A 26,483-nucleotide genomic window follows, 5' to 3' on the forward strand; every position below is an offset into this window, starting at 1 on the left:
TTTACAGTAGAAAAACCTAGTAGACACTATACTAACCAAGTGATAATAATTAACGTCAACAGTAATGGGACAGGTTGACACTGTTTGCCTTTGAGTAAAATGCAGTAAGAACAAACTACCACTTCAATCTATTTATGCTAAAAATGCGTAGCTGGAATCTGATCATGACAAAACATTAGGCAAATCCAAACTGAGTGACAGTCTACAAAGTAACCGGCTTGTATTCTTAAAAAACATCAGAGTCGTTAAAGATAAGGAAAGACTGAGGAACTATTCTAGAATGAAGAAAACTAAAGACACATGTTAAAGAAATGCAACAAGTAATCCTGGGTTGGATCCTGGACCTATAAAGGACATTATTGAGACAATTGGCTAAATATGAATGGAATGTGTGAATTAGACAACAGAACTGTATCAATATTATTTTCCTGATTTTTATGAATTGATTCTGGTTAGTTATGAGAATATCCTTGTTTTTAGGAAATATACACTGAAGAATTAAAGGATAAAATGTCATGATGTATGCCACCTCATCTCAAATGATTCAGAAAGAATTGAATACACACACTCAAAACGATAAAACAAATGTGGTAAAATGTTAACCGTTGGGGAAGCTGGATGAAAGTTGTATGGGAATTCTTTGTACTCTTCTCCCAAGTTTTCAGTGAGTTTGAAATTTTTAAAAACATGTTTGCTCTTTCCTTCCCTAAAATTGAAGGCTGTAAAGACCCCAAATCATTCTACTAAGAAAACATTCTAGGTAGATCTCCAGAACCTCTGAACTAAAGGCTGAGTCATCATCTTCATTCACAAAAGCCAGCCATTAAGATTTTGTGTCTGGGTTTCTGCAATAAGAAAATAAGACAAACTTGATAACACACATTTTAAATTAGAGCAGGGTTTCTCAACCCCCATACTATCTTGTTGTAGGAGGATGGTCCTGTACATGGTAGACAGTTTAGCAGCCCCTGAACTCTACTCACTATGTGCCAGAAACAACCTCCCATGACTTGAGATAACTAAGAAAATTTTGAGACAATGCCAAATGCCCCACTGAAGGCAAAATAGCCTCAGGTTGAGAACCACTGGATAGGAAGATCAAAAGCTGCCAATTCAATAATCATAATTCACAAAGACCACATTTTTTTCTATTCTACAGACCCATGATCCTTGACAACCACCTGTTTTAAAAAATGCCAACACTGGGACTTCCCTGCTGGTCCAGTGGTAAAGAATCCACCTTACAATGCAGGGGATGCAGGTTCGATCCCTGGTCAGGGAACTAAGATCCAACATGCCACGGGGCAACTAAGCCCATGAGCCTCAACTAGAGAGCCTGCGTGCCGCAAACTACAGAGCCCATGTGCTCTGGAACCCTCACGCCACAACTACAGAGCCCACATGCCCTGGAGCCTCCGTGTCACAACTAGAGAGAAGCCTGCGCACAGCAACAAAGATCCCGTGTGCCGCAACTAAGACCTGATGCAGACAAAAAAAACAAAAAAAAATTGCCAACACCTATTAGGCTTAACACCATCAAAAGAACAGAAGCGTTGGGAAGGATATGGAAAAACTGGAATCCTTTTGCAGTTGGTGGGAATGTGAAATGGTACAGCCACTGTGGAAAACACTGGCAGTTCCTCAAAAAATGAAAAATTGAATTACCATATGATCCAGCAATTCTACTTCTGGGTATATACCCAAAAGAATTGAAAGCAACATCTCAAAAATATATTGTACACTCATGTTCATAGCAGCGTTATTCACAATAGCTAAAATGTGGACGCGAACCAAGGGTCCATTGACGAATGAATGGATAAACAAAATCTGGTACATACACGCAATGGAATATTATTCAGCCTTAAAAAGGAAGGAAATTTTGACATGCTATAACATGGATGAACCTTAAAGACATTACACTAAGTGAAATAAGCCAGTCACAGGAAGATAAAATACTGTATGATTCCATTTATATGAGGTGTCTAGAATGGTCAAATTCATAGAGACAGAAAGTAGAACAGTGGATGTCACGGTCTGAGGGGAAGGGAAAATGGGGAGTTGTTTAATGGATACAGAGTTTCAATTTTGCAAGATTAAAAAGTTCTGGATATCAATTGCATAACAATGTTTTAAGTATATTGTGAATATACTTAACACTTGTGAACTGTACACTTGAAAATGATTAAGACGGTAAATTTTATGTGTACTTTACTACAATTAAAAAAAATTTTTTTAATTCCAAGAGCAGGCTTAGGTTCCTTTGTAAGGTGTTGGTAAATTCAAAAATAAATTGTATGTGTGTACATATTATATGTATACATGTTTAATATATATCTATATACCTATAAATGTACACACACACACAATTCAACAAGTCAACTTACCATGATCTTATTAAGGAATGTAACATGCTCTTGGCATACACATGAAGAGTGGATTAAACAGTGGAATGAGAACTTAGTTCTCTTCATTCCTTTCATTCAAAAGACCATGAAGAGCCTTAAGTATTTAAAAATACTAATCAGTGGGACTTCCCTGGTGGTCCAGTGGTTAAGAATCCACCTTCCAATGCAGGGGAACGTGGGTTCGATCTCTGGTAGGGGAACTAAGATCCCACATGCCGCGGGGCAACTAAGCCTGCATGCTGCAACTACTGAGCCCGCACACCACAACTAAAGAGAAGTCCACACCACAACAAAAGATCTCGCATGCTGCAACAAAGATTCGCGGGCTGCAACTAAGACCTAACGCAGCCAAATAAATAAATAAAAATATAAATCAGTAACAGTTCTAGGATACAAGGGTAAATGCGTAACATAGGAATCCTTTAATGAGAGAAAGTAGATAGGATCAGGGATCAGATCTGCTGAGATCCAAGCGGTAGTGAAACACACAGTTCCAGGAGGCATTCCAGCTCAGAATCAGAGGATACAAGGGATGAGAGGAGGCCAGGGGGAATCGTCAGGGGAGTTATCACAGGATCTGCACATGGAGCAGCTGCTTTGGTCAGGCATGCCCCTTGCTCTGTTTATGCTGAGCTGAAACAGCAATGGGATCAGCCCTAGACTGAGGTGAGGAGCATGGGTACTGAGTCATAAGGAGCCACCTCATCTCAGAAGGTATGGAAATCTTCATACAGGAGACCCATTGTCAGCACAGTCTACCCTAAGTCTTACAGATATTGAACACAGATTACAGTGAATAAGCAAACAACCAGGGAGTCACAAGTACAAAAGAGCTAAACTAAGAATCACCAAATATTGAGAAAAACCCATATGAAGACAGACAGATGTCAAAAGCAGAAGCAAGACCACTTCAAAAACAAGATTATTGGGCTTCCCTGGTGGCGCAGTGGTTGAGAATCTGCCTGCCAATGCAGGGGACATGGGTTCGAGCCCTGGTCTGGGAAGATCCCACATGCCGCGGAGCAACTGGGCCCATGAGCCACAATTACTGAGCCTGTGCGTCTGGAGCCTGTGCGTCTGGAGCCTGTGCTCGGCAACAAGAGAGGCCGCGATAGTGAGAGGCCCGCGCACCGCGATGAAGAGTGGCCCCCGCTTGCCACAACTAGAGAAAGCCCTCGCACAGAAACAAAGACCCAACACAGCCATAAATAAATAAATAAATAAATAAATAAATATTAAAAAAAAAAAAAAAAAAAACAAGATTATTTAATTCCTCAGAGAGAACTAAGGTGACATTATAGCCATGAAAAAGGAATTAACAGAAATCTTTTAAAAGATAAATAAAATTTTAAAAAGAAAAAAGAAACAAACTCCAACCTGACTAATAATAAAAGAATGCAAGTTAAAATAATGACACCATTTTTATGTTCACAGTGTGGGTGTGTTGTAAATTTTAACTCTTTTAGGGTATGCAATTTGGCAGAATTCTTATTAAAAAGGGACATACCTTTCAATCTATAATTTCATTTCTAGGAATCCATCGTACAAAATACAAACATGTATATAAAGATGTACGAAGTATTCACTGCAACACAGCTTCAGTGGAAAATAATTAGAAATAAGCAAAACATCCATCAGTAGAGGTATGAATATTTAATAACTAATGGCTACCAATAATTAATGCCATGAAATGTAAACAAGGCTTTATAAAGAGAGCAGGGGAGCTCTTCATACAGACACGACAAGATCCATAAAATGCGTTACATGAAAAAGGAAGAAACTATATATATAAAGATCTCATATATTTTAAAAATATATAGATATTTACACACAAAGCTAAACTGTTTATATAGTTATCTCTGAGCGAGAAAGGTAAGTGGCAGTTATTTTAAAAACTTTCATTTTTGGTTTCACACAATTTATTAATGTACCCACCAAAAAAGAAAAAAAAGTACATCAAACCTGGGCAAGAGGGACTTCCCTGGTGGTCCAGTGGCTAAGACTCCACACTCCCAATGCAGGGGGACCGGGTTTGATCCCTGCTCAGGGAACCAGATCCCACATGCCGCAACTAAGAGTTTGCATGCCACAACTAAAGATCCCACATGCAGCAACTACAAGATCCCCGCACGTCGCAACTAAAGATCCCACATGCTGCAGCTAAAAAAGATCCCGCATTACTATAAAGAAGATCTTGCACGTGGGATTATTTAAAAAAAAAAAAAAAATCCGGGCAAGAATATTGCATCGTCAGTAAGGAGGGAACTCTCTGATTTAGGTAAGGCAGCAGTAGATCACAGCAGAAATAATAAAAATTAATTTACGCTTCTGATGTTCAAGGAGCAATATTAAGACTAATAAAAGGTAACTAAAAATAGGCATGAGAATGAAGATAGGCCTACATAACTGTTATTTCTTACACTGTAATTATATGTTTCAGTAATTGCCAGACAAGCTGGTAAGTGTATACTTATAATAAACTTATTTCATTATAGAGAGCTACACTTGACCCTTGAACAATATGGGGATTAGGGATGCAGACCACCCGCACAGTCGAAAATCCATGTATAATTTTACAGTTGATACTCTGTACCCAAGGTTCTGCATCCATGAATTCAATCAAACTGCAGATCATGTGGTACTGTAGTACCTATTTAATGAAAAAAAATCTGCGTGTAAGAGGACCCACACAGTTCAAACCTGTGTTGTTCAAGGGTCAACTGTACTCTTAAAGTATTTGTAGTAGCAAATAACTTGCACTGAAAGGCTACTGAAATTTTTGAGAACTCTAATGGTAAAGCAGAAGACAGCCTGCGGAATAGCCAAAACAATCTTGAGAAAGAAGAATGGAACTGGAGCAATCACGCTCCCTGACTTCAGACTATGCTATAAAGCTACAGTAATCAAAACAGTATGGTACTGGCACAAAAACAGACACACAGATCAATGGAACTGAACAGAAAGCTCAGGAATAAATCCGCACATTTATGGTCAATTAATCTACAACAAAGAAGGCAAGAATATACAATGGAGAAAAGACAGTCTCTTCAATAAGTTGCACTGGGGAAACTGGACAGCTACATGTAAAAGAATGAAATCAGAACATTCTCTAACACCACGTACAAAAATAAACTCAAAATGGTACTATAAGATTCCTAGTGGAAAACATAGGCAAAACACTCTGACATGAATCAGAGCAATATTTTTTTGGATCTGTCCCCTAGAGTAACTGAAACAAAAGCAAAAATAAACAAATGGGACACAGTTAAACTTAAAAGCTTTTACACAAAGGAAATCGTAAACAAAATGAAAAGACAACCTACAGAATGGGAGAAAACATTTTCAAACGATGCAAGCAACAAGGGATTAATTTCCAAAATATACAAACAGCTTATACAGCTCAATATCAAAAACAAACAAACAACCCAATAGAAAGATGGGCAGAACACCTAAATAGACACTTCTCCAAAGAAGACGTACAGATGGAAACAGGCACAAGAAAAGATGATCGACATCTCTAATTATTAGAGAAATGCAAATCAAAACAACAATGAGGTACTACCTCACACCAGTCAGAATGGCCATCAACAAAAAGTCTACAATTAATAAATACTGGAAAGGGTGTAGAGAAAAGGGAACCTTACTACGCTGTTGGTGGGAATGTAAACTGGTGCAGCCACACAATGGAAAACAGTATGGAGTTTCCTTAAAAAACTAAAAATAGAGTGGCCATATGATCCAACCATTCCACTCCTGAGCATATACCCGGAAAAGATGAAAACTCTAATTTGAAAATATCCATGCACACCGATGTTCATAGCAGCACTATTTACAATAGCCGAAACATGGAAGCAAACTAAATGTCCAATGATAGATGAACGGATAAAGAAGATGTGGTATTTGCATGTACACACACACACGCCACAATGGAATATTAGTCATAAAAGAATGAAATAATTCCTATTGCATAGCACAGGGAACTACATTCAATATCCTGTGATAAACCATAATGGAAAAGAATATGTGTATATATATGTATAACTGAATCAGTTTGCTGTACAGTAGATATTAACACAACATTGTAAATCAACTATACTTCAATAAAATAAATTTTTTAAAAAATGGAATAATGCCATTTGCAGCAACATGGATGAACCTAGAGATTACCATACTAAGTGAACATACAAATGAACTTATCTACAAAACAGAAATAGAAGAGACACAGAAAACAAACATACAGTTACCAAAGGGGTAAGGTGGAAGGGATAAACTAGGAGTTTGGGATTACAGATACACACTACTATATATCAAATAGATAATCAACTTTATTCAAACTACTGAATATAGTTTCCTGTGTATAGCACAGGAAACTATATTCAATATCTTGTAATAATCTATAATGGAAAAGAATGTGAAAAAATATATATAAATATATATGAAACCGAATCAGTTTGCTGTACACCTGAAACACTGTAAATCAACTATACTTCAATTAAAAAAGAAAAAAAGAAAAGAAAAAAAAGGGAAACAAACAAAAATAGAAGACAGCCTGGGCCAGATGCTTCTCCAACTAACCAACATTAAATAGTGCTTTCATTCTGTGCAAATAACAAAAGCATATACATTATCTCCATTTGTCTCCTGGCTTCTATCTAATTACCATTCTATATAGAATGGCATTAATAAAGTCACTTGAAAGTTATAAACTGGTGACATGAAAAGAAAAAAACAGATTAAAACTCAGCAAAGTCTTAAAGTGAAAGTCAAAAAATTAAATTAAAAAATACAGATGGTAGAAATATAATATATTTTGTAAACTAAATAGACAAAGTAATCTATTTTGTAGTCTTTGGGCAGAAACTATGGGAATGGTGTATGTAGCAGAGACTGCTATTTGTCTCTTAATATGCATTCTCCCCTTCTTACTTTATTAACTACAATCTCTTACTCTTAGCCAAGCACACGACTGCCCAGCTAACAACTACATTTACAAGCCTCACTTATAGTTAGGTATGGCCATATGACTAAGTTATGGCTAATGAGACGTGAGCAGAAATGAAGCATATTAATGATATCCTCAGAAAGAATGGGTGCAGCCTCTAGTCTTGCTTTTCCTGTTCCTGTGGGCTGGAAAGTAGTAATGTAGGAAGCTGAAGCACCAATATTACATGAGACAAAAACTACATATTAACATGAAACAGCACCAAGATGCAAGAAACCTGGGTCCCCAGCATTGCGAAACCTGCCTTGAATATATCTGCTCTGTTATATCAAAGAAATAAAGAAAATTACAGCCTCCTCATTCAACTGAATAATATTAAAAAAGATGGTATTGTTAATCTATGAAGTGTCATAGCATCCCTTACAGACTACCTGCTCAACCTGTGCTTGTATCAGAAAAGGGCTTACCAGCTGAACACAGACCAACCACAAACAGCTGCCATTTAACAAAATATTAGCATGTACATACTCACACACACTCAGACTGTTCTTGCATATGAGCATGGTCTCCTGTATGACATGAAGGTAACTAATAATGAACACAACTTTGTAATAAGGGCTATTTTAAAACCTTGATACTTACTGATACATTAGCACTATCACTGCTTGCAATCTCAGCTGCCTTTTCAATAATCTGTTTAAAAAAATTAAGAAAATTAAAATTTGGCTCTTGTATTTGTAAAATTTTAAATGTAAATTACTACACTTGTACACAGACTATAAGGAGCTACATATGATCTGGCATTTCTGTGGTTTATAACATAAGCATGAATTTTAAATGCAAAATGGTATTATGCAGTGATTCCCAGTCTTCAAACTCTTGACAACCAGGAAGCAATGGTATTACTATAAAGGACTGTTAACTCCCAGGGTACGCTAGGATTGTCTATAGATAAAATAAGCAGTGGCTTGTAATATGTGAACAAAATTTTAATATAGGTAAATATTTTCTGGTTAAGAAAATGCAGTTATGTAAGAGTTACGAAACAAAGAATAAGTTTCTGTCATTTGTCATGTTTTCTTCTGAATTAACAGATATCAAAAGTAGAAGTAATATCAAGGGAGAACCTAAAAATATTTTTTAAATTCATTAAGTTCAAAAGAGGCTCTGATTCTTGAAAAGATGCGGAACCCACTAGTCTATTGGGAAGGCTCAGCAGGTAAGAAAATCTGAAGATCCATGTCCAGTTACTGAGTTGACTAATTCTCCACAAATAATTTAATTGAATCCTTATGTGTAAAATGTACTGGTAATTTCCATCCTATTTCATAAGGTTGTTATGTGATAAAATGAGATTATATTTAATAAAATTAAGCAATAACCATAAAAGTTGATTTGAAAAGCAAAATGTATACAAGTACAGCAAAAAACATTAAATAAAAATACAAGGAACTTTCACTTTTTATATCTGCATTATATTTTTTAATGATCATATATAAAATTGTACAATTAAAAGAAAACCAATAAATATATTATACATATTTAAAGACTAAAATCTCCATCCCAAGTAGATCTTCAAAGACAGACTCTCCAAGGGATCAGAAAGGCAAAAGGAAAGTTTAGTGGCCAGTTGTAGACGACTCTGTTGACAACAATGCTGAAACAGAACATTTTAAAGAAACTGGACTTATCCTGAAATATTAGATTAAAAATACTTAAATTTTCCCAAGATATTATATTTGTAAAAACACTTCAAAAAGCAACTCATTTGATCCAAAAGAAACTATAAATGACTGCTGAACACATACCATAATTGAACACAAAAAAAGTCAGAGCTTGGACTTTTAACTGTATCACAAGTAGCTATAGTTTATGGATAAATTCCTATTCTAAGGAATAAAGCCATAGCAGAAATGTAATGGATGCATCAAAATGTACCTTCTTCTACTCAGTGTAACACTAAGGTATATGGTTCTTGACATGTGAGATTTCTACTGTTGTAATAATCACAAATTTTAATTTTGTTGTATATTACTGATCGGAAGAACATTTAAAAAAAAATGAAATGAAAAATTACTTCTAACGTGGATAAAATTCAACTAAATTGAAAATAAAGAAACATTTGAGTTACATTAATTTAATTTACACACTATATTTAAAATCTACTCTGTATAGGTCTGATAGTGCTGAATGTTAAATACAATTAAGTGTATAGGTAGATTAGTTGAAATTTTAGTATAATACCAATTTTTAAAGGCAGCTTGGTCTCACATGCATTAAGTAAATCAAATAAAATTCCTGTTTATTATGTGAGAATTTGCTCAAAGATTTCCTCACGAAAATCAGCATCAATCATACCTGAAACAAAGAGGCCAAACCTGAAGGTACAACATATGACAGCTCAGCTCTCTTAGCACGTAAATGATCATAGCCCAGTTTTCAACCCCCACCAGACACTCTCCATATCCCCAAAACATGCAGCCTGTAGACTAAGGAAATGTGTTGAGAAATAGAAGCCCTTGCTATAGATTCTACAAAAATAACAGCACCTTAGGAAGTCCTACTATATTAATATTCAACATAAATAATCTGTTCTTTGAATACCAACTCTAACACAGTAGTGATTGTCTTTAATCTGAACCAACATGCTGGGCACGTTTCACTGCACGTTTCACATGTTTATTAGATTTACATATGAATGCATTTATAGCCCTTGTAATTGAAAAGGACCTCAGAGAACAATTATGATTTCCTCATTTTATAAATGAGGAATCTGAACTCCAGAGGGGCCATGTCTCACTCGGTCAGTGATAAAGCCAGTACTAAATACAGTTGGCTTCCTGCTCAGTGGTCTTTCCACTGAACCAAGATGTAAATGTATATGACGTCTTGAAAGAGAAAGACATATATCGCTTAAATGATAAACATATAGAGCCGAGAACTAATAATCCAATTATTTCATACACAGTGGCCCTTTAAATAATTAGCTTACCTTATCAAAGGGAGGATAGTAATAAGGTTGTTTTTTATTCTCTGGGAATCTGATGTGCAAAGCTGTTGCATTTTCAGTATATGGATTTGTTTGAACAGTTCCCATTGGATTCAACATTTCTTCAAGCTCATCTAAAACATGCAAATAATTTTGATTCTTAGGAAAATATTTTTGAAACTAAAACAAAACTTTAATGGATTTCAATCCATTACTTTAAAAGTGTGTCACCTAAGGAAGTTTGGCAGACAGTATCAGGAAGCCTCTAATTTTCTTAATGCTTGGCACAAAATTTGAATATGAGTTTATATACATCTTTAAAATGAAAAACTTAACAGAAATTAATAGCTACCTCACCTCTTTCTTCAAATGTGTTCAAGTATTCTCAATCTACAAAAAAAAAAAATTGGAACTGCTCTCGTCCCATCAAAATTAGGTGGCCCATAGGAATTTTTATTATTTCATCACTATATATCAATTTCTTAGTCACATATGTTCTGATTTCCAGGGTCATCACAGTACCCAAACTGATATTTTGAGAGTCATTAATAACATTCCTTTTGACAAACCTAATGTTGGTAATGTTCCTCTATAATCTCATAACTGCTGATGTAGTTAAACACCTTCTCTGGTAGTTTCTCAAACATTCCATCCAAGTGGTACTTCTTTAACCTCACCAACTGTGACATTCTTCAAGGCACTCCTTCCTCTTCTCTACCACCCTAAATATGTTCTATTCACAGATTGGGCATGGGAATCAGAATTTCAATGTTATCTTAAACCCTAGAGCTCATATAACTTTCTCATTTCACAGAGAAGTAAACTGTTGAAGAGACATTAAACCCTGAGAAAACAAGAGTTAGCAGTACAAACTAAAGTCTCCTCTCTGCAAACTAATTTCTCTTTTCTTATAACTGATTTTTTGCACAGTTGTTCTTTTGTACTTCCTAAGGAAATAAAAGATAAAAGTACATTCTGTCCAGGCTTAATGTCCAGGTAGTATGCACACTGAGAATTATCTCCCAAAGTTAGAAAATCTTGACAAAGTATTGGGTGGTCCAAAAGGTTCGTTCAGTTTTTTCCGTAAGATGGCTCTAATAGCACTTAGCTGTCTTTAACTTCATTTGAAACAATTTTGTTAGATTGTGTGTGACAGCTGTCATATCAGCGTGCATTTAAAAAAAGACTTATCAAAATTGGTGAATTTCTGTGTAGACATTTTAATATTGAAGATGGAAGAAAAAAAGCAACATTTTTGGCATATTATGCTTTACTGTTTCAAGAAAGGTAAAAATGCAACTGAAACACAAAAAGATTTGTGCAGTGTATGGAGAAGGTGCTATGACTGTTCGAACGTGTCAAAAGTGGTTTGCAAAGTTTTGTGTCGGAGATTTGCTGGACGATGCTCCGCGGTTGGGTGGAACAGTTGAAGTTGATAGCGATCAAATCGAGACATCAATTGAGAGCAATCAACGTTATACCACACGGGAGACAGATGACATACTCAAAATATCCAAATCAAGTGCTGAAAATTATTTGCACCAGTTTAGTTATGTGAATTGCTTTGATGTTTGGGTTCCACATAAGTTAAGCAAAAAAAACCCTTCTTAACCATACTTCCGCATGCAATTCTCTACTGAAACGTAATGAAAGCATTCGTTTTTAAAACAAATTGTGACGGGAGATGAAAAGTGGATGCTGTACAACAATGTGGAATGGGAGAAATCGCGGGGCAAGCGAAATGAACCACCACCAACCACACCAAAGGCCGGTCTTCATCCAAAGAAGGTGATGTTGTGCATATGGTGGGATTGGAAGGGAGTCATCCATTATGAGCTCCTTCCGGAAAACAAAACAATTAATTCCAACAAGTACTGCTCCCAATTAGACCAAGTGAAAGCGGCACTCGACAAAAACCGTCTGGAATTAGTCAACAGACTAATCTAAAACGTATAATCTTCCATTAGGATAATACAAGACTGCATGTTTCTTTGATGACCAGGCAAAAACTGTTACAGCTTGGCTGGAAAGTTCTGATTCATCCGGCTGTATTCCCCAGACATTGCACCTTCGGATTTCCACTGATTTTGGTCTTTACAAAATTCTCTTAGTGGAAAAAATTTCAATTCCCTGGAAGACTGTGCACCTAGAACAGTTCTTTTCTCAAAAAGATAAAAATTTTTCGGAAGATGGAATTATGAAGTTGCCTGAAAAATGGCAGAAGGTGGTGGAACAAAAAGGTGAATATGTTGTTCAATAAAGTTCTTGGTGAAAATGAAAAATGTGTCTTTTATTTTTACTTAAAAAAACCGAAGGCACTTTTTTGACCCATCCAATATTTACAAGTTTCAGCTCCTTAATCAACCCTTTGCTTATCTTGTTTAATACTCTCACATCTCACAGATTCCATTTTGACCTGGACTGAAGGAATTCTCATAATTTATACACTTCTGAAGCTGATTTCTCAGCAAATTAATATCCTATATTTGTGCTATCTAGTAGCGTTATATTTATTAGTCCTATCAAATGCAACCTATCTAAAGTCAAGTGTAGCAATTTAGTATTATCTGCCCCAAACATATGGAGAACAGAACACTGCACAGAATATGTTATTTTATTTAAGAATAGGGAGAAAAGTAGAAATTTATATTTGTATTTTCTGCTATATACATGAAGAATTCTGGAAATACAAAAGCAACCAATAAATGTGATTATAAACCTTCTAATGATGACCTAGGTACTCTAGAAATTTAGAGTATTTGTAGTTCCTGTGTTTCCGGCTTGCTCCTACTAGGATAAATGTGAATTCTAGAACCAAACATGCAGAACAAACATCTCTAACATTTTGTTAGAGATAAATTCAGGTCCATGATATACCAAGTTAATTGCAAAAAATTGTCAATTTTTCTAAAAATATCAGTTAGGTTGCTTACTGATTTTGGAGAACATGTGTGAGTCTAAATTAAGATTTGCAAAAAAGTTTACTGCTGAAATGAATAATTTTTACTCTAACTGTGAAACTACAGTTCCTCTTAAGAAGAGCACACTGCTCTCCTATATTGGGGGAATAATGTGATTAGTGAAAATTATTGGAGGTATATGCAGGAAAGGGTAGGAATAAAAGAATATATACAAATAAAATGCTAGGATGTGAGCAGTTTATAAATATGTTCATGGATAACTGATTATCCAAAAACAATTTCTCAGGTAGCAACTACTAAAATAGAACATTTTTAAATGTGTCACCCACAAAATAATTTTTAAATGCAAATAAGTGCACAATTTTACTATATATATTAACCAACTATGAAGACCAAAAAAACCCCCTCACTATTATAATGCAAAGATAACACTGAAAATTTCCCACATTTGGGAAAGCAGTAGGAACAATGGAAAGAGTCAAGCAATCTTTTGGACAAATCCTAGGTTTGAAGAACCAATTATGTAAGACTGGCTTATGGCTGAACTTCACTTTTCTCATCTATAAAATGGGACAAAGCCATCTACCTCACAGGGATACTCTGAGTAGTATTTGAGAAATACAGGCTTGTGGAAGGTGTTCCTCTTAGCTCAAATTTCAAGATAACACCAACTAAAGAGGAAGGAAGGGTCTTTACTATCCTTCCCATGTTAGTTAATGTTCCTTCTAGTGCAGAAGCAGAAATTTAGTACAACTAGGAACCATAGAGATTGTTATAAAGAAGACATTGTTCCTTAGGAGAATGTCTCAAAAACCTGTAACAATAAAACATTTAAAGTGAGAAAATCATCATCAAAATAAATATATTCAGATACAAATCACTTTTAAGTATATTAAAATAATCTTGGGAAATCTGTTTTAGAATAAACAATAAAAATATGAAAAGATGGTTTCTTTACTGGACTGAAAAAAGAGTGAGTCATAAAAAAATGTTAACTACTCCACATGCCAAAAATTATTCTTTAACACTAAGGATTAGGATGTAAATCTTACCAGGAAATGAAGACCAGCTGTGCAATATTATATCTCCAGATCTCAACTGTCCTTTAAAGTCAAAAACCATCGTATTTACCCAGGCTACAGGATAATCCTGTTGAAAAAGATACCATTGCATAAATATGCTAAGAATAAACTTTAAGGTGTGAACACGCACATACCCTTTGCTTCAATAATGTTAGTTCTAGAAGTTTCTAGCTTTCTAGATGATTTCCCCCAAAACCATCCAATATAAAAACAAGATGTACATGGAAAGATGTTCAACATCTTTATAATGGTTAAAGAAAATCCTAAAAGCCAATTAATGTCTCAGAATAAAATACAGTATCCAAAAAGTAGAATATTTATTGTGCAGCCATTGGAAATGATGAGGAATTTTTAATGATTCAAGAAAATATGTGTGATATGTTAGATTATATGTTTTAAGATCTTTCAGTCTATATAAATCTTAATTTAGCAAAAGGCAATGTCTCTAGGTATTGTAGAATTTATTTATATTTCTAAAAAGGAAGCACCAAGCTAATAGGACTTTTATGTAGACACTCAGACTAATTAATCTGGTCACAGTCTATGAAAAAACTATAAATACTTGAACACTCTGAGTAAAATTCTCTATCGGTGGAGGAAAAAAACTAAGGAAATAACTCTTATGTGACTTTTTAGACAATAAAATTCATTTTTTAAAACACTATATGATAATAACCAGAGGAAAGGCTTATATTCTCATGTTAAGAATAGAAGGATACAAATTCATGTAGATAAATATAGTCACCAGACTTTTTAAAATGTATAAAATTCATGTCTCCATCCTCCAAAAAAAAACTTTCCATAAAGTAAGAAGAAAATTAAAAAGACTTGAATAAAAATATGAAATGGAAGATGAGAACATAAGAACACGTTCACCATCTTTTATCCACAATTTCAAAGTACAAGAAACTCTGACAACTAAAGGTTTGTTCATAACTCATATAACAGTAAAACATGACCAGAAATAACATGAAGCTAAATGACAGCCTTCATTTGTCTCATTTAGTGTGAATATTCATATATTTCACTGCTAGAAACTGATGTGTTTGATTACAGAGTTGTGTCCCAGACCCTACAAGGTGTGTTGAGTGATCTATGATCTTTCTAAAATGCATAAAATTTTGAATTCTCAAACATATCTGGCACCTGAAACTTCAGTTAAAGGACTGTGGACCTGTAATATTTTAAATCTCTTCATTCTTTTTAAACTATTTTCTAAAAAGGATTACATTTATAATAGAACACTTACAGTATGACATACACTAAAAGTTGCCAAAAGAAAAATGAAAAGGACATAAAATGGAGACTTACTGTCTTTTTTAGAAATCAGTTCTTAGGGACAAAAGTTATATGACATAATTTCATTTATATTACTCTATTATTTCAAAGTTTTTAAATTATTCCATTATGTTATTATTAGTCCATTATAAAAAATTTTCAGAAGTTAGTATATAATTACCACTTTTCCAGATTTCCTGATGGTCTGATATTTAGAGGGATTAATAGCTTTAGTTGATTTCTTCGTTTTCACTTTATCCAAAACTGCATAAACAGCGAAACATAATCGAGCCATTCGTGGCAGGTCACAAGTATTGATATCAAATTCCAGTGGTTCATTCCAAATATGATCATTTTTCCCCGATATCTCTGAGCTTACAACGGTTTTACACAGGAGTTCGGTACCATGAAAAAGGCCAGCCCTGACATGAACCTGTAATGATGGAGACAAAAACAAATACAGAATCATGAATACTGCACCACTAAAACACCTTTATTTGGGAGAATGAAGAAACACATACTGGCAGAAGCAGACAAACTCTAGGAAAGCCTATTCGTCCACAGAACCATTAGACTATAATTCATCAGCATATAATTCACCACACTGTTAGTATAACCTATTTTTCACTTACTAAGCAGACCAGCTAAAAAATGCCAAAGGTCTCAATGGCATAAATGGGTCTAAAGAAACCAAGACCATAAATATAAAAACTACTATCATGTGCTTACTTCCACTCACTTCATTTACTTGGGGCCTTGTCTTAGTTATCTGTATAGTTGGGAAAGAAGGGGTGGATAAAATGTCTCCAAGGTCTCCTTCTACTTCCAAATAATTTATGAATTGGTCAGTATAAAAGTCAACTTAAAGTTATCTAACCATATTTATGATTATCCTACACACTACTGTCTTTCATTTTTCTCCTAAAGACTCAGGTCCAGAGTGATGCAGGACACAGGTAAAATGTCCCAGAAAATTTTGTTCAGTCATTTATATAGTTTTTTTAAAACAACACGACATGATTATCTCTGATTTAAAACTGAGTGGTAAAAGTAGAACTAAAGGGAATCTACACCTTCCGCGCCAGTGGTAGCAACTGCAGAACTGCAGGAGACAATCTTTCTAGACAAGGCAGTTGAGAAGGAGGGAGCGTTTGGAGGTGGGCTTGGCTTGGCGTGCACTCCGCACCTCGGGAACGTTATTGCGCGTGGAACGTCTGCTTTTGGCAGACTATTGCCCAGAAGAAAAGATGTTTGGTTTTCACAAGCCAAAGATGTACCGAAGTATAGAGGGCTGCTGTATTTGCAGAGCTAAATCCTCCAGTTCTCGATTCACTGACAGTAAACGCTATGAAAAGGACTTCCAGAGCTGTTTTGGGTTACATGAGACTCGTTCAGGAGACATCTGTAATGCCTGTGTCCTGCTTGTGAAAAGATGGAAGAAATTGCCAGCAGGATCAAAAAAAAACTGGAATCATGTGGTAGATGCAAGGGCAGGACCCAGTCTAAAGACTACACTGAAACCAAAGAAAGTGAAAACTCTATCTGGAAACAGGATAAAAAGCAACCAGATCAGTAAACTGCAGAAGGAATTTAAACGTCACAATTCTGATGCTCACAGTACCACCTCAAGTGCCTTTCCAGCTCAATCTCCTCGTTATAGTAACAGTCAGATGATGGCTCAGATACAGAGATGGCTTCTGGCTCTAACAGAACGCCAGTGTTTTCCTTTTTAGATCTCACATACTGGAAAAGACAGAAAATATGCTGTGGCATTATCTATAAAGGCCGTTTTGGGGAAGTCCTCATCTGACACACATCTATTCAAGCCTTGCTGCAGCAATAAGAAAGCAGCTGCTGAGAAGCCGGAGGAGCAGCGGCCAGAGCCTCTGCCCATCTCCACTCAGGAGTGGTGACTGAGGTTTATGTAGAAGGGGAACAAAAAACGATTTAAATTTTGGAAAACACCAACAAAATGACCTTCCTATTTTTAACTTGGATATCTGTTATTCTGCCAAAAGATGATTTCTAGAATAGTTTTGAGTGGGTTATTTTCCCTCCAGTTCCACAAAGTCTGAAGCCAGTATCTAGCTTACTAAAAGAAAAAGAAGAAGTGTACATAATATTTAAGATGCTGAGTATTTCATAGGAAAGCTGAATGCTGCTGTAAAGTGCTCTTTAAGGCTTTTTAAAAAAATCCCCTTCTAATGAATGAAATTAGGGGAATTTCAGGGGACAGAGATGGGATTTGTTGTATGATAAACGTATGTAGTTTTAGTCTTTCTATATTGAGAAGCAGTGGTTGGGGCATTTTTTAAGATGGCTGGCTACACTTGTTTTCCTTCGTTATAATAAATTTGTCATAACTCAGTAAACACAGACTTGCCCCTAGAGGTAGCTGTTAATAACTTTGAAATATTAAGGTGTTGCCAAGGTTCTGATGATTCAAACCTGTACTACTGAATATTAAGCAGGACGGACTAAGCTCTCTAGTGCGAATATCTTGAAGGAGTAATTTCTAAATATACAGAGGTAACTTGACTGTATATGTTGCATCCTGTGTCACCTCCCTCCATATTGATATTTGATAAAGTTTTTAATTTATATGAAACTTCTAAAGCAGAATCAAAGTTCCTCTTGGGGAAATGTCAAATCTTTAGTAGGATAGGCAATCCTATATGAATAGTACCAAAGCATTACCCCTTGGTAGAGAACGCACTCTATTAAAAATGTTAAATTATCTGAAAAATAAAATGTGCAAGTCTTCAGGATGGCACATGAAAAACACAAAGGTTAATGCTTCTTGGGGCACATTTCTTAGAGGGCTTGCAAGTGTGTAAATAATTTGTTTATGTTACATGACTGGTGACTTCATTGAAAATCTGCACAATTCAGTTTTAGCTCTGGATTACTTCGGTTGACCTTTGTGAAGGTTTTATCTGTGTAGAATGGTTGTTTGACTTGTTTTAACCTATTAGGGTTTTGGGTTTTGGGTTTTTGTTTTTTATTTTTCATTCTATATTAAAGTAAAATTCTACTAAAAGAAAAGAGGTGTGTGTTAATGCTGAGTGGGTTGGTTTTGGTTTGGTTTCTTTTAGTCAGGCTTTCTGAACATTGAGGTGTTAGATGATACATCCTAAACGTGGAGCTCTTCAACTGTAAAACCTTCATTAAAAGCCTTTTACTTGAACCCAAAAAAAAAAAAAAAAAAAAAAGTAGAACTAAAAACAGTACTAAAACACAGAGACTGGGAATTCCTTGATGGTCCAGTGGTTAGGGCTCCATGCTTCCACTGCAGGGAGCATGGGTTCGATCCCTGGTCAGGGAAAGAAGATCCTGCAAGCTGTAAGGCACGGCCAAAAGAAAAAAAAACAAAAAACAAAATGAAATACTTTAAGATCAAACTTTTTTCAATCAATTAATTCAGATGTGACATCAGCACACAGTAGTACTCAATAAATATTTACGGATGAAATAAATGCATATGTGGAATTATTTAGGTTTGTCTTTCTTTAGTTTAAAAAAGCTTATCAGACTTCCCTGGTGGCACAGTGGTTAAGAATCCGCCTGCCAATGCAGGGGACACAGGTTCAAGCCCTGGTCCGGGAAGATCCCACATGCTGTGGAGCAACTAAGCCCGTTCGCCACAACTACTGAGCCTGCGCTCTAGAGCCCGCGAGCCACAACTACTGAGCCCTCGTGCCACAACTACTGAAGCCCGCAAGCCTAGAGCCCATGCTCTGCAACAAGAGAAGCCACTGTAATGAGAAGCCTGCGCATCGCAACGAAGAGTAGCCCCCACTTGCCGCAACTAGAGAAAGCCCGCATGCAGCAACAAAGACCCAACGCGGCCAAACATAAATAAAATAAAATAAATAAATTTATTTTTTAAAAAAAGCTCATCAATAAGAATTTTGACTTGTTAAAAGAGTTACTGTCATAATTTTGAAAAGGTAGATACCAAAAAATGTCTAGATATTAAAACATATTCTATAGTAACATAAAATTTTAAATGTTGATAACACCTTTAATTTTTAAAATTATTACAAATATTTATAATATATTACAAGTATGAGTTTTAACCTATAAAATAATTAAAATGATGCTGTACTGGCATAAATAAAACTATAGGTTAGTAGACTACACTCTTCATAATGTGACAAGGAAAGGACAGCTTACTTTAATAAATAGTACTCATTTATCTAACTCCTGCAAAATAAAGAGATGGATTAATGGTTAAATATTTTAAAATCACAGAAAAGCAAATTAAAAAGAAAAATCTTTAAAAAGCTATCAGAATAATCATTGAAGCTGGGTGATTAGTTCATGGAAGTCGATTACACTCTTCTATTTTTGTGTATGTTTGAATTTTCCTTTAAAAACATTTTTAAACTAAAGGAAGAAAACTGAAGGACTTCCCTAGTGGTCCAGGGGTTAAGACTCTGAGCTCCCAATGCAGGGGGCCCGGGTTCGATCCCTGGTCAGGGAATTAAATCCTGCATGCCGCAACTAAGAGCCCGCAAGCCGCAACTAAAAGATCCTGGATGCAGAAACTAAAAAGATCCCACGTGCCGCAAGGAAGATTCCCATGTGCCGCAACTAAGACCTGGTGCAGCCAAATAAATAAATAAATATTAAAACAAAAAGAAGAAAAAGAAGAAAATTGATTATTTACTCCAAATACAGATAGATTTAAAGATTAAAGTATAGGAGTTACAAAGGATTACTAAAAACACTTTCAGTAAACTCTCAGGCCACCAGGAATTTTTATCTGAATACACAGCTGATTCCCCTCAACTTCACAGGAAAAGGGGTATTCCTTCTGCTCAAGGCCCCTGGTTCCATCTTGCTCCAACTTCCCAAGTACTTAGACCTTTCTCCTTTGCTCCTCTACATTGAAAAATAATCTTCCTCCCCAGGAGGCAATGAACCTATGTAAGTCTCTCCCATATCAAACTCAAAAAAACAAAGAAACAAAAACAAAAAACTTCCCTAGAACCTAACTAATCTTAATGAGAATAGCATCAACAGCTTAGACACTCTATGTCTCCTACATTCAATCCATCATGAAGCCTACACTGTATACAAGGAGGAAATGATTTATGATATAATCTTAAATGAAAAATAAAATAATAAATACTATATATACTCATTAAAAGCATATTCACATTTTGACAGTGTGCAGAGAAGAATACAAATAAAAGTAGTTTATAGTAGGATACCAAGAATATTGGTGTTTTGTCATTCTCTTAAGTGATCTTGGATTATATTTCATAATTTCATCTTTCTTTTTTCTTGGTGACTGAATGTATGGCACAGGATTTTTTTTTAATAGATCTTTACTGGAGTATAATTGCTTCACAATATTGTGTTGGTTTCTGTTGTACAACAAAGTGAATCAGCCATATGCATACATATATCCCCATATCCCCTCCCTCTTGAGCCTCCCTCCCACCCTCTTCAGGTCATCGCAAAGCACCGAGCTGATCTCCCTGTGCTATGCTGCTGCTTCCCACTAGCTATCTATTTTACATTCGGTAGTGTATTGCAGCACTATTTACAATAGCCAGGACATGGAACCAACCTAAATGTCCACTGACAGATGAACAGATAAAGAAGATGTGGCACATATATACAATGGAATATTACTCAGCCATAAAAAGAAACGAAATTGAGTTATTTGGAGTGAGGTGGATGGACCTAGAGTCTGTCATACAGAGTGAAGTAAGTCAGAAAGAAAAACAAATACCATATGCTAACACATATATATGGAATCTAAAAAAAAAAAATCGTACTGATGAACTTAGTGGCAAGGCAGGAATAAAGACGTAGAGAATGGACTTGAGGACACAGGTGGGGAGGGGGAAGCTGGGGTGAAGTGAGAGTAGCATCGACATATATACAGTATCTTTTTTTTAATTGAAATACAGTTGATTTACAATGTCATGTTAGTTTCAGGTGTACAACACAGTGATTCAGTTATATATAACTGAATATATATATTATATATATTATAATATATATAATTCTTTTTCAGATTCTTTTCCCTTATAGGTTATTACAAAATATTGAGTACAGTTCCCTGTGCTATACAGTCCTTGCCGTTTATCTACTTTATATACAGTAGTGTGTATGTGTTAATCCCAGCCTCCTAATTTACACCCCCCTTTCCCCTAGTAACCATAAGTTTGTTTCCTATGCCTGTAAGACTCTTTCTGTTTTGTAAATAAGTTCATTTGTATCTTGGACAACCTAAATGTCCATGGACAAATGAGTGGATAAAAAAGATGTGGTACATACATACACAATGGAATATTACTCAGCCATAAAGAAGAATCAAATAATGTCATTTGCAACATGGATGGACCTAGAGATTATCATACTAAGTGAAGTACGCCAGAAAGAGGAAGACAAATATGATATCACTTATATATGGAATCTATAATTTTATCTTTAAAATATTTTAAGATTAATATTCTAGAAAGTATCACATAAAATAGACAGATGCTCTAAATTTAAGATCCTAAACACCAATGTAACACCAAATGCACACGATCAATCCAAAACTCATTAAATTTAATGAAGGTATGCATGAAAATGGAAATGATTTTTTTTGGTATTACTTTTTTAAAACAACCATTCAGATTTCTCTCCTTGTTTTTAAACCACTAGTTTCAAGATTTAGTAGCCGTAGCCTTAACCAACCTTCGTTTAAGTCCATGGCTCTATACTACCTTAAATAATATTTCGTGTATCCTGAAATTAGGCAAAGAAGTCTGGGGGCTTTCATTTTTAGTTTGTGAAAAACAAAATATGGATAATTACAAAGAAGGATTTACGTAACAGTACTTTTAGGAAACCTTTGTGTCTATCTTTATGCTATCCTCAAAGTATCTAAACTATGAGAACCTGACAAGACTACTATTTTTAACAGCCAAGACAGAATAGGAATAAGCAAAAGCATACTGAAACACAATTTCTCATTTTCATAATTACTTTATTCTGTAAAGAAAATTTTAGTTGCCTGTAAGAACTATAAAACAATACTTTCTCCTAAGCAATTAAGAAATGGTCCCATCATGAAATGCTCAATAAATGGCATTTAGTGTTAGTAAAATTATATGAAAGGTAGGAAGAGAGAGTGCACCAAACCTGGATTTCTAAGTTTTCTTTTCCTTTCTAATATACCTCAGGAAGACAGGCAATGGATGGGAGGTCTTAATTTATCAGGAGGTTAAGAAAGGTTCCACCACTGTTGTACCAAACATTATATCAAAAGGAGTTCAACAGGCAGAGAAAAAAAACGGAGAAACCTACTGTCTGTGCAAAGACAAACTCCCCTGGCATGCCTGAAGAACCAAAAAACAGCCTAGTACAGCTAGATGCACATGAGGACCGTGGCAGGTGCCCGAGTTGGAGAGGCTAGCAGCAAAGTCCGTGCCACTTAAGACCACCAAGCAGAATACAACTTAAACAGTTAAAGGACTACTTTGTCTTCAGGGGGTAGAGATGCTTGGGCATAAGGAAAGGTGTGAAAATAGAGGCAAGGAGAGCAGTGAGGAGGCTGTTGTTGTAATTCAGGGAGAGACAGTAAAGGCCTGGCTATGAAAAGGTCTGGAAGGCAAAGAGGAAGAAATACATAGTAAAGAATATTAACGAAGTAGGATCAACACTATGTGATCAATTGATTATCGATGGTAGGTAAGGGGGAAGGGCAACTCTAGCTGCCTTACCAAATATAAGAGGAACGGCAGTCTTGGGGGGAAGAGAATGAGATGGGGAAGTTAAACATAAGTTGGCTTTAAAAATGTGTATGTACCATGTGAAAACAGAGAATGGAACTGAATAGATATCTGGGCTGGAAGCAAAGGCTTGAGAACCATAAGCAAAGGTAGTACAGTTTTTTCAATTTTCTTACAAAGAAGATATTAGTTATTGTTTTCCAAGATCTGAAGAATATCAGCAAGAGGTAAACCACTAAGAGGTATTGAGGCAGGGTCCACATGCCTGAAGCAAACAATCCATCTGACCTCTAAGGACCTTGCCATCAAAATCTCCACAGTACTTTCTCTCACTCCCTTCAGCCACACAATCCACGATCACACCCTGAATTTGACTTTACCACACCCTAGCACCTCCAAATCAGTAATTCCTACATCTTACTCTCCAACTATCTCACCTTCCAACTCACTCCAACACTCCCAAAGGAACACTTCCCTGCCCTCACTAAGGCCTCCATTTCAATAATCAACACCTCCCCATTTCTCCATTAGCTTTGTTTGCCTTCACCCTCACCAAAACCCTCTGCCAGTGCCTGTCTCTCCTTTGGCATACTCATCTGAGGCCCATGTCCTGGATAAACTTGATTACCTGCCTCTCCTCCATGCCAAATATTATTGGGCAGACCAGCACCATGACCGACCAAAGCCAAATGTAAAATTATTCTTTCATCACTACAAGAACTATTTCTTGCCTTTCCTTCACTGCTGAGAACTTCCACAGAGTTACTCTCCTCTGAAAGCCCTATTTAAGCTACTTGTTTTGTCAGGTTGTCTATTACTTGAAGATGACATGTTCTGAAGGATATGTCCTATCTGTCAATCTACTCTATTTAGAAGTTATGAAACATTAGGGCAATAAAATACTAAACAACTATTATTTATAAGGAAAACAAGTAATGAGGAAGACCAAATTATGTACCGACTATAAAAATCAGAATCCAATACTTACCAACTACAGATAGATCATTGTTACTAAATTCTGAAGTCATGTGGGTGGGGCAGATTGAGGATAGGGTGTATGTTACATGAAGTAGAAGGCTTAAAGTGTATTTTCTTCCTGAAAAATGCAGGTTAATTCATAGACACCTGACACTCCACAGATCTCCATGTAAAGGTGTACGGCTGATGGGATGGGGTTGTCATCTATTCATATGTAAACCCCACGTAAGAACTTCATGTCTATAAGACTACTTTAATTCCACTCTAGGCTTTGATCTTATATACATATATCAATAATCAATATCAGATATATATATATATATATATCTGAGCTTAAATGGCCACAACAAAGTCTCTACTGCCTAATCTTTATCCAAAACCCATTTTTGAGTAAAAATACATATACAGAACTTCCAGAAAGTCATGCAATATATTTATTTCTTCGGAAAGTCCAAATATTACCATTCAACTAAATACTCACATGGTTGAGTACGGTACTTAGACTGAATTACACAGAATGACTTTGGTATCACACAGAATGATTTTTTCTGAATTGCACTGTCAATATTATATTTTAAGTCTACCCAGTGAAAGATATTATAAGAGACAGACATGTGAAACATCATTTTACCCACTATAATGATGTTGGCAGGGATTTTGGTGCGCACTTTATCACCCACTGTGTCTCCTTCATAAGGAACTGCTAAACACCTCTCCACTTCCAACATAAGGATGAACTACAACCGTATGACTGACTAAGTTATTTTTATCTCAAGAGACTCTACGTGCTATGGCTGACCGTGCTCCCTTTGCTTTGGCTACTACCTATACTGCCGGCAGAGAGCGAAATCGGTAGTCCGCATCAAGCAGTTATACAGGATCCTGCAGTTATAAACAACCTGCTGCAAATCTTGCTCTTGGCTTTTTCAACTATTAAATATCCTCGATTATTTTTTAAAAAGTCACACTTTGTATATTTTTTTGTGTATGTATGAGAGACTGGGTGTGTGTGTGTGTGGGGGACACGCAAGCGAGCTCACCTCAAACCATTTTGTGAAATGAGAGTAGATAAATCATAAATAAAACAAAACATACATAAAACTTTCGTATGATAGGATGGAAGATAGGCATTTCAGAATAAAAATGATATTCAATTCTTACTCTCAGTGACATTAAAGACTTATGAATTTATCACCTTTTGTATACAGAATATATAGTTTATTCAGAAAAATCACAAGTTTAAAAATAAATATTTTTCCACGTTTTTGTGATAAAAACAAGCTACTTAAAATAAATTGCTGAGCTTAAAAACGTTTGCGTCTCTTGGTTTTTGACAGTTTTTGAGAAATAAAAACAAATGAGCCCACTACATTATAAGTACTCAATAAATGTTAATACTTAAAAAACCAAAACAAAAAATGCTGGTTATAGTTCTATCAACCAACTTCTGGCAAAATTCAGATATATGGAACACAGTAAAATTATGGATCAGCTGGATACAAAGCTCAAAAAAGCACTCAAGTATAATGACCTAGCAAAGTCCTATACTAGCTGTAAACAGCAACAGCCAAGGGTGTGGTGTGGAAAAGAATAACAATAAAGAATGAATCTAACTTGGGTGTGGTAACAATAAACAAAAATGACCCTGCACATTCTGAAGAAAACTGTTGAAATATCAATCATTCTCTAATAGTCAAAGTGTGATATACTTAAGACCAAGTCATTAGGACTATGACTGATTGAGAAATCTCCTGGTAATTCACTAAAATAATTGAAGTTCATACATGGTTAAAAACAAACAAGAGACGAAAACATTATCTACATTTAAAATAAAGTGAAAAAATTTGTGTTTTCTGAGCTTAGAATTTCCCATAGTAGAAGACATTAAAAAAGGTTTTTGTTTTCAGAAAAAGCAGTAAGAAAAACCATTCTCTAAATTTATATCATGTGAAATTTTGTCAAAATTGTCACATTTCCTGATGCTTTGTCTGAATCACCTTCAGGCTCTGAAAAGTTGAGAATTTTAAAGGACCATCAAGTTTAATTACAGTCACATGTTTCACTGTCCAACTTCAGTAAGCTTCCAAAGAGACACTTTTTCACAAGTCCCAGAATACTTGGAGATGAAGAGAAGGCAGGCTTTGTTATG

General features: G+C 35.6%; 1 protein-coding gene and 1 pseudogene across 5 annotated transcripts in view; one reads left to right on the plus strand and one right to left on the minus strand.

Moving 5' to 3' along the window:
• The window catches only part of PIK3CB (phosphatidylinositol-4,5-bisphosphate 3-kinase catalytic subunit beta), a 199,080-nt gene that overhangs the window by 50,045 nt on the left and 122,552 nt on the right, over window positions 1-26,483 (minus strand). For all 5 annotated transcript variants that reach the window (XM_036851089.1, XM_036851090.1, XM_036851088.1 and 2 more), the window contains 4 exons: window positions 15,799-16,050; window positions 14,310-14,406; window positions 10,340-10,470; window positions 7,990-8,040 (listed from right to left, as the gene is read on the minus strand). In XM_036851089.1, the coding sequence (XP_036706984.1) occupies window positions 7,990-8,040; window positions 10,340-10,470; window positions 14,310-14,406; window positions 15,799-16,050 (531 nt within the window). The remainder of the gene's footprint in view (window positions 1-7,989; window positions 8,041-10,339; window positions 10,471-14,309; window positions 14,407-15,798; window positions 16,051-26,483) is intronic.
• LOC118894672 lies at window positions 16,710-18,803 on the plus strand (annotated as a pseudogene).

The sequence above is a fragment of the Balaenoptera musculus genome, chromosome 4, assembly GCF_009873245.2.
Source record: "Balaenoptera musculus isolate JJ_BM4_2016_0621 chromosome 4, mBalMus1.pri.v3, whole genome shotgun sequence".
NCBI classification, from domain to species: Eukaryota; Metazoa; Chordata; class Mammalia; order Artiodactyla; family Balaenopteridae; genus Balaenoptera; species Balaenoptera musculus.